The sequence below is a fragment of the Meleagris gallopavo genome, chromosome 20 (genome assembly GCF_000146605.3).
Source record: "Meleagris gallopavo isolate NT-WF06-2002-E0010 breed Aviagen turkey brand Nicholas breeding stock chromosome 20, Turkey_5.1, whole genome shotgun sequence".
Lineage (NCBI taxonomy): Eukaryota > Metazoa > Chordata > Aves > Galliformes > Phasianidae > Meleagris > Meleagris gallopavo.
Window position 1 is genome coordinate 3,412,184 of NC_015030.2, and position 13,735 is coordinate 3,425,918.

At 39.9% G+C, this 13,735-nt stretch overlaps 2 protein-coding genes across 4 annotated transcripts in view; one reads left to right on the plus strand and one right to left on the minus strand.

Annotated features, from left to right (window-relative positions):
* The window catches only part of LOC100548208 (cytochrome b-245 chaperone 1), an 11,228-nt gene extending 4,112 nt beyond the window's left edge, over nucleotides 1-7,116 (plus strand). For all 3 annotated transcript variants that reach the window (XM_010721250.3, XM_003211415.4, XM_010721251.3), the window contains exons 3-7: nucleotides 157-198; nucleotides 1,194-1,267; nucleotides 2,145-2,241; nucleotides 3,493-3,637; nucleotides 4,200-7,116. In XM_010721250.3, coding sequence (XP_010719552.1) covers nucleotides 157-198; nucleotides 1,194-1,267; nucleotides 2,145-2,241; nucleotides 3,493-3,637; nucleotides 4,200-4,326 — 485 coding nt within the window. In that variant the 3' untranslated portion in view covers nucleotides 4,327-7,116. The remainder of the gene's footprint in view (nucleotides 1-156; nucleotides 199-1,193; nucleotides 1,268-2,144; nucleotides 2,242-3,492; nucleotides 3,638-4,199) is intronic.
* A 1,084-nt stretch (nucleotides 7,117-8,200) lies between these two features.
* On the minus strand, nucleotides 8,201-13,729 carry HEXD (hexosaminidase D). The gene is made up of 9 exons (XM_019621640.2): nucleotides 13,478-13,729; nucleotides 12,747-12,948; nucleotides 11,520-11,591; nucleotides 10,834-11,029; nucleotides 10,582-10,664; nucleotides 9,699-9,777; nucleotides 9,522-9,623; nucleotides 8,944-9,033; nucleotides 8,201-8,372 (listed from the first exon to the last, which is right to left on the minus strand). The coding sequence occupies exons 1-9, from the start codon at nucleotides 13,538-13,540 to the stop codon at nucleotides 8,204-8,206; spliced, it is 1,056 nt and encodes a 351-aa protein (XP_019477185.1). The 5' UTR covers nucleotides 13,541-13,729; the 3' UTR covers nucleotides 8,201-8,203.
* Nucleotides 13,730-13,735: the final 6 nt, after the last annotated feature.

Sequence of the window (13,735 nt, forward strand, 5' to 3'; positions counted from 1 at the left end):
TTTTTACACTAAGTTCAAAGAAATATAACTGTCTTTCGTAGAGTAATCAATGTTGCAGTCACAAGACCTTGTGGCTTTAATTTGTGAGTGTTCTATATTTTCAGGGAATTTTAGGAGGTTTGAGTTCCTCATTCTAATTCTCTCCTCTTATTCTAGGAATAGCCTCCATAGGCTTGGCTGCTGCTTATTACAGTGCAGGTAACGGCCTATCATTTCTCAATAATTGTTTTTCCTGTTGACTCCTTTGTGTGGCTCTGTGCAGCCTTACAATGGCAGTGTATGCACCTGTCACTCTGTTTGACATGAATGTTGGAATCCAATAATAATTCTTGCCTCTGTGTGAGTCATTAAGCTTGAATGCTGTATGTCTTACTTGGTCTCCCTGCTCATTTGCAAGAGTATCTTAAGTACTTCGTACTCTAGCGTTTTGTGCTTTCAGTATGCTGTATGTGACTGGCTGCTCCCCACAGCCCTCCTGGGAAGATGTACCACAATTGTCTGTCCCCATAATGAAATTATAACTGTGCCTTTGATGCCAGTGCTCTGTTTCTCTGGAAACTGTTAGATCATCACTGGCAGAGATTACTCATAGAAAAGCACCTTTTGAGTGCAGGCAGCTGGTGCTGCTTGCCCCAAGTTGAGCAGAGTGCACCACGTGATAGGTATTTTTCTACCCATGGAATTTATTTTTCAAGCTGTTCTGTGATTCTCTTGCAGCATCCTGTTGAGCCTCAGGTTTTAAAGAACTTACTGCCATTACACTCCATACTTATTTGAAGAACAAAGTTCAGTGAAAGCTGCTTAAAACACCAACTATATCAGACATCTAAGTGTTTTTTGTTGTTGTTGTTGTTTTTTGAAACAATACTGAGCTATATTCTATTTTCCTTTCAGTAAAACCTTGAGTAAGCAAATTGTTTAGATAGGCTGCCAGGTGTAAACCTTTCCAGGACAGAAAATAGGAGTGTTGGCTTGCTAAAAGGGCTGACTGCTTTCTTTTGTCAAGCTTCAGCGAATTACTTTGCATTGTCCCTTAACCCTGAAATAATGTACATGAGAGTTAATGGCAAAAATGTTGCTGCATCAGAGAAACCACTTATTTCCTTGTTACCTTTATAAGGAGCACGCAAAACTGTTTTGTATACGAAAGAAGGAAAGAAGCTCTAACTTTGTGCATCTTTTGTGTTGTTCAGACAGCTTGGCATGGAAGCTCTTCTACATGGCTGGATGCTTCTTCGTGGCAGCACAGAATCTGGAGCAGTGGGAGGTAAGACGTTCAGCACAGGAAATGAGGTTATTGTGCTAGTTCTGAAACGGTTGTCAGGTGTTGATTTCAGCTGTCTGATGTACTTTGCTATTGTGCAATTGAAACAAGCAATTTATGCTTTTGGTTTTGAGGAAACTCTTCAGAATTCTTAAGCTAGAATGTGAAGGTAAATAGAACACATTTTTTTAAAAAGGGGAGACCTGTCCTTTGTGGCAGACATGCAGGCAGAGCTGCTCTTTGTGGCTTTTTCTCTACATGTAAATGAATGAAAAAAAGTTCTCATTTAGCTGTTGTACTGATTTGTTCACTTGCTCCTACTAATGATAAGTGACCATTGAATAGGGTGGTTCTGCCTTCCAGGCTACTCAGGCTGTTTTCAATTAGGAAGAAATTGTGTTTGCGAGGCTTGTTTCTGATCTTTATGATGTCTGTGTTGGGAGATGGGCTGAGAACAGTATCCCCCCTCTACAGGCTTCTCACTTCACTGGCCTGAGTTATTGGATAAGTAACCTCCAAGAGAGACTTGGTGTTTTCATTGATTCTTTGGGAAAGTTTAAACCTAGTGTAAGCCCAGTGTGTAAGAGAGAGTTACAGGAGCAGCATGGAAGTGTTCATATTTGATTCCAGCATAGCTTTTATTATGTGAAGAATGTGGCAGAAGTGGCAGGGAAACCAGCTTATCTTCCTTCTAGAAATAACATAAGAGATATAGAAAAGTCTGTTAAACCATGTGCAAGATTACTGTTTTCATGGTCCAGTAATAGACAAAAGTCTCTAATTAAAATAGCTAGATGTAAGAGAATTAAAATAGTTTTATACAAAGAGAAGATTGATTTTTTTAAAAAAATTTTTTTTTTAAATTTTTTCAATTTTACAGGAAGCTGTATTTGACAAGAACAAGGGGACAGTCTGCCTAAAAACGTTCAATCTTTACAAAAAGATACTGACCTTCTCAAAAGGAGGCAGTGAACAAGGTGAGAGAGCAGTATCTGTGATAGCAACTGTGATTGGGAGGCAGAAAAAAACACCAAGGGTTTACTGTTTCCTTTTTTGTTTTCCCTCAAGAGTTCTGTACTCAAGTTAGGCACATTTATTTCCAGGTCTGATTTGTTCACAAACAGCAAAAGTCACAAATTGCCTTTTAGGCTCTGCATGTTTTTTTCAGGCTAAGGTACTGACTACATCACGTTAGTCGTTTTAATTTGGGAGCTTCCACATTGCTTTCCAGATTAGTGTAAGCCATTCCTTTGGAATGATGATATGCATGTTTGCATTTCCCCTGGCTAGCCTGCTTTGTGAATGGGACAGGTGGAAAGACATTTTGCTTATATTAAGTATTGGTGGATTCAAAATTGTATTAGGCTCCCTAAAATGCCTGGGTAGTATTCTTATTTAATGTAAAGTGAAATGAACCATTTGGGTTTTTTTTTGTGAAAACAAAACAAAGTTAAGGTCCCTTTAAGACAGCATATTCAGTAGGCTCAGCTTAATGCAACATCTGATTTTTTTTGAGCTTTCTGATGAAGTGACAGAAGCTGAAGTTTAGTGTGTGACTTCTTTAAGGTTACTGCGAGGCAGAAGTTCCATTGCAAAGTGAAGTAGGATCTTCAATGTCAGATTTTCTTATTCTTGGTAGTCTAAATCAAACCAGCTCTCGAGGTGCTTAGAAAATTGACAAAATACACCATGTCCTAAAATTGATTTGGATTTTAAACAGGACATTTTGGGGGCAGAAGATAAAAAGGATGTTTAATTTCTGAACTTTTCTTTTGGATGTGTTGGAGCCCAGCATATCTCTTCCTGAGAGGTTGTTACAGTTAATACAGGGATGCAGAGGTGAGCAGATACTCTGACAAGTTAAATCTTTTAGTATTTGTTCTATCTCAGTAAACTTAACAGCTGTTTACCTACTCTGTACACAAAGAGTTGAAAATCTTTCAAGTGTGGCCATGTAAGTAACCAATGGTCTCCATTTCCTAGGAAGCAGTGTAACTTGTTCATTAGGGCTGTACCAGCTAGTGTGCACTGTGATGTTTGTTTTGGTCCATTGCTTTAACAATTCCTTGGTATTACAAGTCTGTGGTAGTTGTGTGAGGTCAGAGCAGTAGCACTCAAGAGCGCGGAGTCCCAGTCGCACAGTGACTAGGACTGCTCCCTAGGAGAGGTGCTGAAAGTTTATTGAAATGCTAATAATAGATGGCTTTGCTTTCCACATCTGCTTACAGTGGTTGCTCTACTGCATGAGATCAGAGATGTCAATGTGGAAGAGGAGACTGTGCGATATTTTGGGAAGGGTTACCTGGTTGTGCTACGATTTATCACTGGATTTTCACATCCACTGACTCAGAGTGCTGTGCTGGGCTGCAGAAGGTGAAGTGTGGTACTTTTTTTTTTTTTTTAAATTTACAATGTGTAAAATGGAAAACCGGTCATATGGGTCAGTAATTGCCAGCTATTAAACAAATCATTTTAGCACCATTCTTACATGCTGATATGGCTGTTATTTGGTTAAACTTTTTCAAACCACTTGCAGCAGGAACTGTGAGAAGAGGATTGATGTGTTCTGACAAGGAAGGAATTGCTTGGCTTGATGTTTCTCTATATGTAGGATGCTGCAATCATGCTCTGTCCTATCGGCTGGCCCTTTAAAGAGTTGTTCTCAAGAATCATAGAATGACCAAGGTTGGGAAACATCTCTAAGATAACCTAATCCAACCATCCACCTACCCCCAGTATTTGTCATTAAACCATGTCCCTTAGTGCAGAATTTAAGTGTTTCTTGAACGCCTCCAGGAATGGTGACCCAGTTGTCTCCCTGGGCAGCCCATTCCAGTGCCTGGCCTCTCTTTTGGAGAAGAAATTAATGTACCTGTTCTTGTTTCATCAGCACCACAATTCCATTAACTCCTACACTGTTTTTTCTTTTCTACAGTGATGTGGAAGCAGTTGCCAAGCTTGTCATCAGTTTTCTGGAATTGGACCGAACAGAGAGCCAAGATGTCTATGAGAGCAGTGAAACAGAGGCTAGTGATGCTGATGAACCACAGGATGAATATTAATAGTCATGAGCTGAAGAGATGTTCGAAGATATGGGAATTACAGATTGGTTGTTCTTCATAACGAAATTCCTCAATCTTGACTTGGGCATTTCTCTATATGTGCACTTACAGCGGGAAGAATCTGTCTTAGGGCACCTTCTTTAGTGCTAAACTGCTTCAAGATCTGTGCTCCCAATATTGCCATTGTAGAATCGAAAGCAAATTCTATCTTAGTTCCTGGATGTGGACACTGCTGTCTTTTGAACTTTGTCAGCTTGTCACAATAGTCTAGGAGTAGTTATTTATTATTGTACAGGTTTAAAAATGTACTTTCCCATTAATGAATTGGAGCTATAGATGTAAGCTTCCACTTACTGCAAAGATCTGCAGGTACAGTATATGAAATGCAGAACAGCTGAATTTAACTCAGAACACAATGCTTTGAGGTTTTTGAAATATTGTAAATGAGTGAATATAATGCTAAATTGGTCTTAAGCAGCTTAATATATGCACTGAGGTGATGCAGGGTAGTGGCACTTTTATATTCTCTACTACTGACTTGCCATTAGATAGCAGTGGAAATCATGAGGATGGTCTGGAATTTTCAACATCAGGTTGCTCAGCTTGTTACTGTCTTACTTCTCTTGGAATTGCTAAGGGGCCATAACTAAGAACCAACAAATGATCATGTTGGTCGTTTAATGCCTTTATGTTCTGTTTAACTTCTGGGCATAGACTACCCAAAGAATAGCCTTATTCTAGACTTCAGTGTTTACTATTTTAACTGTGTGTTTGGGAAGGAAGAAAATAAACATTCCTTCAGGTAGGGAAAAGACTGATGTCAGACACCATGGCAGCCTGCATTTGTTTAGTATTTTGCTGTAGTAATGAGGAGGTAAATAATAACTTAGATGTTGTTTTTTTTAAGATAGCTGGGCTCAGTGTTTGGCTTGGGCCCATGTGTTACTGTGTGTGTGCTGTCTTCTGTTCTGACCAATGGTTTCATTAGTGGTTAAAATTATGGATTTTCCAAGGTACTTTATGAAGTAAAAGCTACCTCTTTTAGTCAACAGGTTCTGTCTAGAACTAAAACTTCATTGTACCTCTATCAACATGCTGGTATTACAAGTACAGAAACTGTAAGAGCTGAAAGTTCCTCCCATGTGCTAGAACTGCTTGTATTCAAGTTTACCAACTTGTGTTAGGAGTTGTATGGAGTTAAGACCTGAATTAGAAAATACTGATAGTTTCCTCTGGGAGGTCTGAATAGACTGCGTGGAGGTGGTCCGCCTCCATGCCAGCATTTAAATGTCTGGTGGCATCTGTTTCTTCAGGACTTAACCCACATTCCTGCTTAAAAACACTCTACCTCTAAAGAAGTGAAAGCTATGAAATGATTTCAGTTGCACGTTCCATTGGTAGTGGAAACTGTGTCCATTTCTCTGACCAAAGAACAGGTTGATTTCACTTCCAGCCATTTGTGTCTGTGAGACCAACACGCTCTTACTGCTGGTTTGGAAGGATCATCCAGGCGTAAGAGGGAGCTGCTGTTGATGCAGCCTAACTGTGGCACTGAACCAGGTGTGTTAGTATGAAATAAGAACTTGTAATCATGTCAGGTATGAAAACAGACCTCTGCCAGCAGACATGCTCTTGAAGTACTCCAAGTTTTCTGGCTGATTACATTGCTTTCAATCTCTGCCTCCCATTACTAGAATTGGGAAGCTGCTGTGTACGAACACAGGGGAAAAACAGGTTGCAGATAATTAACCAAATTTGGCCTTTATTTTGCAGAATGATGTAAGCTACAAACCATCAAATCTTTTATATTCTGCAACTTTTTTAACACTTCAGAGAGATTTTCATTTCAATATGTACCCTCAGTAGCACTCATTCTGGAGAAGAGAATGAGACTGAATTTGGATGAACTGTTTTTTCATCACTCTGTAACATGGGTTTTGAGCATTCTAAAGACTTTCAGTAGGAAATACCCTTAAGTGCTTAGTTTTTAAAGTATAATATAAGTAAAATAACTCTTCTACCTGCAAATACCTTCTTTGTAGCAAAGATATTTGAGGGGTACGTGGTATGGCTGTGCATTGCACTTAATGTTCCAAACCTACAGATTTAACCACTGAGTGGATAAAATGGACAAAACTACCTGCATTCAATCTTAGTTACACTGATTTTCTTTTCTGTTTCCATGAGAACCGACGTCATGGGGAAAATACAAATAATGCTGTGGTTTTTCAGTTAAAAATCATTTCTATGGAAGTATTTACATTGATCTAATTTTAAACTGTGTTCTGCTTCAGCTGAGCTCTTCATCAGCCTTCGGTACGTTCTTGGCATTAGCGTGATGTACATAGCTGTCCTGCAATACTAAACCAAAATGTGAGGAGATGCTCTAGGAGGGGAAAGGACCTACAGAAAGGTATTAGATGGCCTGAGTTCTGTGAGTGATATTTGTGGGATGAGTTTGTTTTTAGTTGATGTCCAATAATCAGCTCCTTTTAGATGCTTAGGTGCACCTCTCCCTCTCAATATCCTGCTGAGAGCAGGTAGACAGGAGAGAGGGCTGCTGCACAAATGGCAACATGTCTTATGTTTACACAGGTAATAAAAGCCATGCAGGCTTGCATATTACATGAAAAGTGCTAGTTTCTGACACTGGTAGATTGCTGGGAGGCAAAAATTTGTCTGGAAAATATTTAGAAATAGCTTTTCTACTTCAAAATGGAAGTAGAATTTCAGCAAGGCCTTGCGTGTCTCTTTTTTTATTAAAATCTCCATTGATAAAATCAACTTTAACATGTTTTGTGTCACTAATCTTTTTGATTGTTGATTTTAATTATATTAATATTGATGGCTGTATGAAGTACCATTTGGCACCAACTTCCTGGAGATGATGGGGTGGGCAGGCAGGGCAGAGGAATCACTGATATATAATAATCACTATATATAATCACTGATCCTGATCATGCTTTCTTTTCTTAGCATTTTTTCATATCAGTTAATAAAACCAACTTTCCACTGGTCATATTTTCCCTTGTTAAACCAAACCAACATGCTGTATGCGAAACAAAGTTTCAACAAACACTTGGAATATCAAATTATTTATTAGAGAAAATAATCTTATTTAGAGTAAGTGATGTGACTTCTGCAATTAAGGAATACACAGCAGCTGTGCATTTTTTACAAAAAAAATTGTACATTTCTCATTTTAGTAAGTTGTGTTATACTACCCCTTCTTGTATGCTCTGCATTCAGAGCTATGCTCATGTCTGTAACAGCTGGTTCAAGAATATGTCAGTACCTGTGCTTCCAAGGAAGACTTATAAGAAAGCAGTAAATGAAGCAGACAGGTAAAGGACATCTTGAATACTATATTCATGATATAGTATTCTTAACTATGTGACTTTAGAATTGTTTTCCGTGTACTGACTATTTTTACGTTCCAGTAAAGTCCTAAAATATCTTCCTATATGTTTCTGAAGATTCTGAATGTTCAAGATGAAAACAGAAGGTAACTTAGCATTTTTCCCTTGCATTCAGTAAACTTTGGTCATGCTTGAAATTTGGACAAAACTGCTGTCAGATGTACTGAATTTGGGGGGGAAAGGTTTTCTGCCTTGGAAACACAGCTGAATTCCGACTCTCGATTTCCATTATGCAAGGAGAGCAAATCTTACAGGGCAGGTGACTCAGGGCTCAGCAGTGTTAGAGGGCAATTAATACAGACTCAAAGCCAATTACCTAGATAAATTCCTTTCTCCCTCAGGTCACTTGTTAAATCACAGTTGCTGCTTCAACTCTTAAGATGACAGACTAGCTATATGACTCCTTGCACATGTCCACTGGCCACGTTTCCCGTTGAATAAGACAAATTAAAACATGACTAATTTTGTGCTTTTATTGCTTTATCTAAATCATCCACCACTTGCTGCAGCTTTTCTAGGCTGGGGTGGACGTTTTCCTCCATCCACTCCTCTACAGTACACTTGTGGAAGACTTGCTCCATGGCTGCCTGGAGGTCTTGCACCACAGCATTCCACTTGGACAGAAGACTGACCAAAATCAAGGAAGAAAGGAGAAAATGATCAAGTTTGCAGGTGATTTCTGCCTCAAGAGAGGATGAGCTTACTAGGGCTTTTACAGGGGCTACAAAGAGGATACAGTCCTTAGGATGAGTATGCAGAAGTAGCATCTGTAAGAAAGACCTTAGCACAAATGGCAAAACATTTGTGTTTAAGTACTGTTAATCTTAGCAAGTCTTTTTTAGAAAGCACACACACTGACTGGGAAAGGGGTCTGGTTTTATCCCAAGCTCTGCCTGGATCCTGGCCCCTGATACGTTCCCACATTGAGGCTCACAACTTTTGAGATGCAGGAGTAACTCCATATATAAGGGAGGACCTTCCAAAGAATTTGTACTTGTATTCACTACATTTGTTCAACAGAAGGCAGATAAAAATAAGCCTGCTTTTCTATTTAAATCTGTACTATGAACACATTGCACTGATTGATTTTTAACTGACCTTTCTGAGTAAACTATATAAAGAGGTGAGGACTCAAAGCTGTGGGAATTTGCCAGCCTGAAAAATGACAGACTTGTTCCTCTAAAATAGGTGGTGTTACCTTATTGCATCTGGCTGAAAGTGATGCATTATTATAGGATGAATAATCTTCCTTTTTCTGTGGTAGGGACTGAACCAGCCTGTGACATACCTGAAAATGTATGTTAGTATGAACAGTCTTTGAAATAGCAGGAGTGTATCTGTAGACAGAGGGAAGTGATTGAGCTTTAGCTTTATCTCACAAATGGAGAGAATGACTAAGGAGTAAGCAAATTTAAGGCTACATATCTTTGGAACTGGCTTGTAGAAGACTTTCTGGCAGACAATAACAACTGGTCACCTGCTGCAATTTAAGTTTCATTTCAAGTTCATTTTTTGGTAACCAAACAATTAAAAATATTTACATTCTAATTCAACAAATAATCAGATTACTGAAATAAGACAGCACATACAGTTTAGGAATTCAGCAGAATTCAGATATTAAGTTCTGCTGAGGTGTCAGCATACAGGGTGAAATGCCTGAAATGTAGTGCTTAATGTTTAAGCAGCTTGTTGGAGTTCCCTGCGTATATGGCCCATTTCTAGGTGATACAGTCCCCACGCTCCTGTGGACAGAAAAATCAATGTAAACCTTAGTACCTGTTCCTTTCAAGAAGTTCATCCACTGAGGACTTGAGGTAGAAGCTAACTTGTGTCACAAGGGTAAGAATATTGCTGCCAGGAAAGGTCCCCGTACTTGTGCTGTCCAAAGAGATTGTTAGTTTCTGCACTTACTGTGCACTGTGAAGTGTCTGAGTCAAGCAGCTGGAATTTTACCTCATGAAAGTATCTAATTCCAGATTGGACATTCCCAGGAGCTTTTCCACATTTTCTTTAACCTTTTCAGAATAGCCACCTGGGCAGAAGACATAAGAAATGAGACAGAGGAGCCTTCATAACAGAAATGCTCAAAAAGAGGGTTTTTCTCAAGCACTCAGCCTTGGCTTACCCGATCTCTTTGGATGAATACATACATACATACATACATACATACATAAGTTAAAATAGAAACAGAACAAGGAAAAAATGTGGGGGATGGAGGGAGTACATCTTTCACGAGGCTTCTTGTGCGACGTAAAGCCCTTTCTAGTTATGAGCTTTCCATTCAGAGTACTTAATACTTTTAGTGTCTTAGTTAAGCATAAGCAGGTTGTGTTTTAATGTTTTGAAAAGAAATGCAGACAGACAAAACTAAAAATTTGATTGGTAGCTTCCTCTGAAGAAGCCAGAAATGACAGGAGGTTTTTACAAGGCACTTTACTTCCTAGGTGCATTTTAAGAAAATGGATTAATTAATTTCTACATGTAAACAACATTTAAATGTAATTAGTTTCACTTACATACCAGCAAAGTTTGAAATTAATTACTAAGAAAGCAATTCTTAATTTTTTTTCCAGTACGTGATGAGTTTTGTGGTGATTTACAGATTGAAACATAACATGACTGGAATACTATGGCTATTTTTAAATGTGAAGGCCAAGAGGCTTCCCTGCTGCCACACTGCAGGCAGGTGAGATGCATGATCTACTGTTTGTAATTTGGAACATGATCAAATAGTGAAACCACCTCAAAATGTAGTAAGCCTGTGCTAACCTTAGGGCAAGGTCATTTCACTGCTGTGTTAGGCTTTAGCTCAGAGAGAATAAAGTTGCCATTGTACCATTCTCTAGTGCCTGCAGACATACAGCCAGTGATGGAATTGCCACGGGGAAAAGCTCACACAAAACAGAGAAGTGATCATACCTAAAAAAGAAAACATTCACTAATTAGACATTCGAGTTGGGTGAAGCTGAGCAGTAACTGATAGGAAGGATTCCAGCATTGTCAACTTCCTTTCTAAATCTTCAAGTTCCTTGTGCATCTTAGGAAGGCTTGGGTGGAAGTCTGCTTCGTGTTAAAAGATGTTCCTTACCTCTGCCAGCCAGTCAATGCAATACCTTGGAGCACATCAGCAGGGATGCTGCTTGCTACTTTCAGCCACTGAAGGTGGTTTTTTAAGTGGTGTCCAATAAGTGTTAGAGACTGATTCACTCCTGTAGCTCCCTTAAAAGCACTAGCAAACCACACCTTGGAGAAGCCACATCTACGATACTTATCTATAAGAAGCACTGAAATAAGACACAAAAGAATACCTAAGGATACGTTTCTCCAATTTTCAGCCATGTCTACAATGTTTCAGTTAACAAGAACTCTGGGCTCTGAATATTTCTGTTAGAGGGGGAACCATGAGGTCTACTGGCATGGAAGCAGCTGGGGTGTTTCTGCTGGTAATATACGTGTATTAAATGCATCATACAATTTAATAAGAGGAGGGTAAATCTCCACTTGTCTAAAAAATTAGCTGCTGTTCTTTCATTGGATGATGTTTGCTGCATTGAGGGAGTAGTTCAGAAGAATTTTTACATAATAAGGGCTGCACTCCGTCTTCTGCACTTGTGTATCACTTTCTTTTTTCCCCCCTTTCAAGGATTAGCACTGATCAGACTTTTGTTGTTTTTCCCCAAAATGGCACGCATTGGAAACTTTTAAAGAAAGCTTAAAATAATAATAAATAATCAGGTAGCAGAGCTCTTCCAAGCAGCTTAGAGAAGTACAAACCTTTGCTCTCCACATCCAGGTCGGCAGCATAGTCCCATATCATAGGCTGCACCAGCTGTGGGACCCCAGATTCTGAAAGGAGCAGAGATTTTTTGTTTTAAGTAATAGAAAAAGGACAGTTACAGGTGAGAAAGAAGTACATGTTAGTCATGCATTACTGCACCTATAGAACAAACCATGGCCTGTCACTGAATTCTTCATGCCCATGTGCATTTTCAGCCTTGTCAGGACTTTGAACGTGTCAGGGGTATGAATCTATTAGTTTACCTGGCTGCTTGAACTGGTGGAGTTGCAAATGGTACATGCAAGATTTCAGCTAAATTCAAAGGAAATAATCACCCATTAAGTTAAGATTGTCTGCACAGAACTTAGCTTTTCAAGAAGCCCATAATGAAGATGCAGGTTTAGCTTCCCTTTATAACCAGCTTCCTGAGTAGTTTTAAACATGAGAAATTCTCACCCCTCAACAAGATGCAGTAAATTGTGCATGAATTGAGTACTTTAACTGCATCCCATTTTACTCTTACTCCATTATTGGCTATGGTGGTAGACTGCACTTAGCTAGATGCTGTGCTTCTTTTGTGGAAATTGCAGGAGTTCTAGTTTTTTGGGGGATATTCCCCACCACGAAAGCTATGAGTAGTTCAATCTGTGCTGGAGGAGCTGTATGGCTCTTCATGATACTGTCTAAATCTGTTTAGAGCAGATATGTAAAATGGAAAAATGTGAAACTCCATCTACATTAGAACCATTCTAATTTTAGTAGTAGTTTCATATTTTTCAACATAGGAGCTTGTGACAATACAGTATTGGAGTTCCTCACTAACTGTGTCAACTGTAACAACAAGGACACAGAGTAACAGCTTCTCTTGAATCTGCATTATGGGAACCAGATATTATACAAAGTAACAACTAACATTAGAAGGTGGTGAGAAGTGTAGAAATTTAGGAAAAGACTACAGTATTTTTTTTAAATGGGTGAAGACAGTAGAATTTATGGCGACCACTGTCTATTACCAGATAGAAAACTGGACTGCATACTTTATAAGACTTGCCCAATATCAAAAAGAAAGTCTGTAGCATTGCCAAGGACTAAATGTCTCTACTTCCTACTCTGATGGACCATATCTCAACTATTCTCGAATCATTCTGTACTGTATTTCAGCTGATAGCAGATCTGTTTCAACTGAATGCGTGAACTCTTTTGGGTGCTACCAAATGACTCACCCATCACAGGTGACACACCTGCCAATGTTTCCTCGCTGATCCCTCTCAGCATGTCATCCCACATGATGGGAGTCACAGTGGGGTACGATGAAGCCACATAACTTGCTATTGCTTTTATATGGAATAAGCACAGCTTCTCTGGCGTGTTCCCTTGTTGTTGCAGCCACTGCTTGGATTCCTCTCCTTCACCAAGGTAATAGACCTGAAACATCAAGCAAATAATCCTGACTTCCTGTATAGAAATAGGGGGAACAAATTTGATACAGCATCATGCAATCATACAGTATTCACAAACTATGGTACAAATGTCACACACTGAGCAGATGTATTTCAAAGTGCTTTTCAGTGCTGGAGACATTGTGAGTGTCAACCTGCAGGATCCAGCTCTGACTGAACACATCACAGAAGGGCTGCCCAGGGAGGTGTTCAAGGAACAACATTTGGATTCATTGATTATACATTAAGGCATGTTGTATTTGTCTTTGGAAGGTTTGTCCTCTGAGCTGCTCTCGCCAGTCTTAGTTAAAGAAAACTAGCAACCGTATGGTCCTGAATTAAATGAAGTGAGGTTCCTCTCTTCTGGAAGGAGATCATTTCTACACAAATCCATAAGTGACATGGAAGCACGTCCAAAGTTGTCCCAGCACAATCATTCCTATGTAAGCTGTGTATTTGGGCTCAATAAGATGGATACGCTCCGCTGTCACAGCAGCGCCCGGCCCACGCCTCACCTCATCGCAGCCGATGTGGAACCACCTCAGGTCTCGGTGCAGCTCCATGACGCGGTCGATCATGGCTCTGACCAGCGCCCTCGCCTCCTCCTTGTGCGGGTTGAGGGCGTTGGGGAACAGCTTCACCTCGCGGAGATGTGCGAACTCTTTGTGCTTCAGCGCGAACTGCGGTGGGACGGGGCGCCGCGATGGGACGGGGCGCCGCGATGGGACGGACCCGTGCGCAGCCCCAGCGGGCGGGCGGGTCGGGGGCCGCTC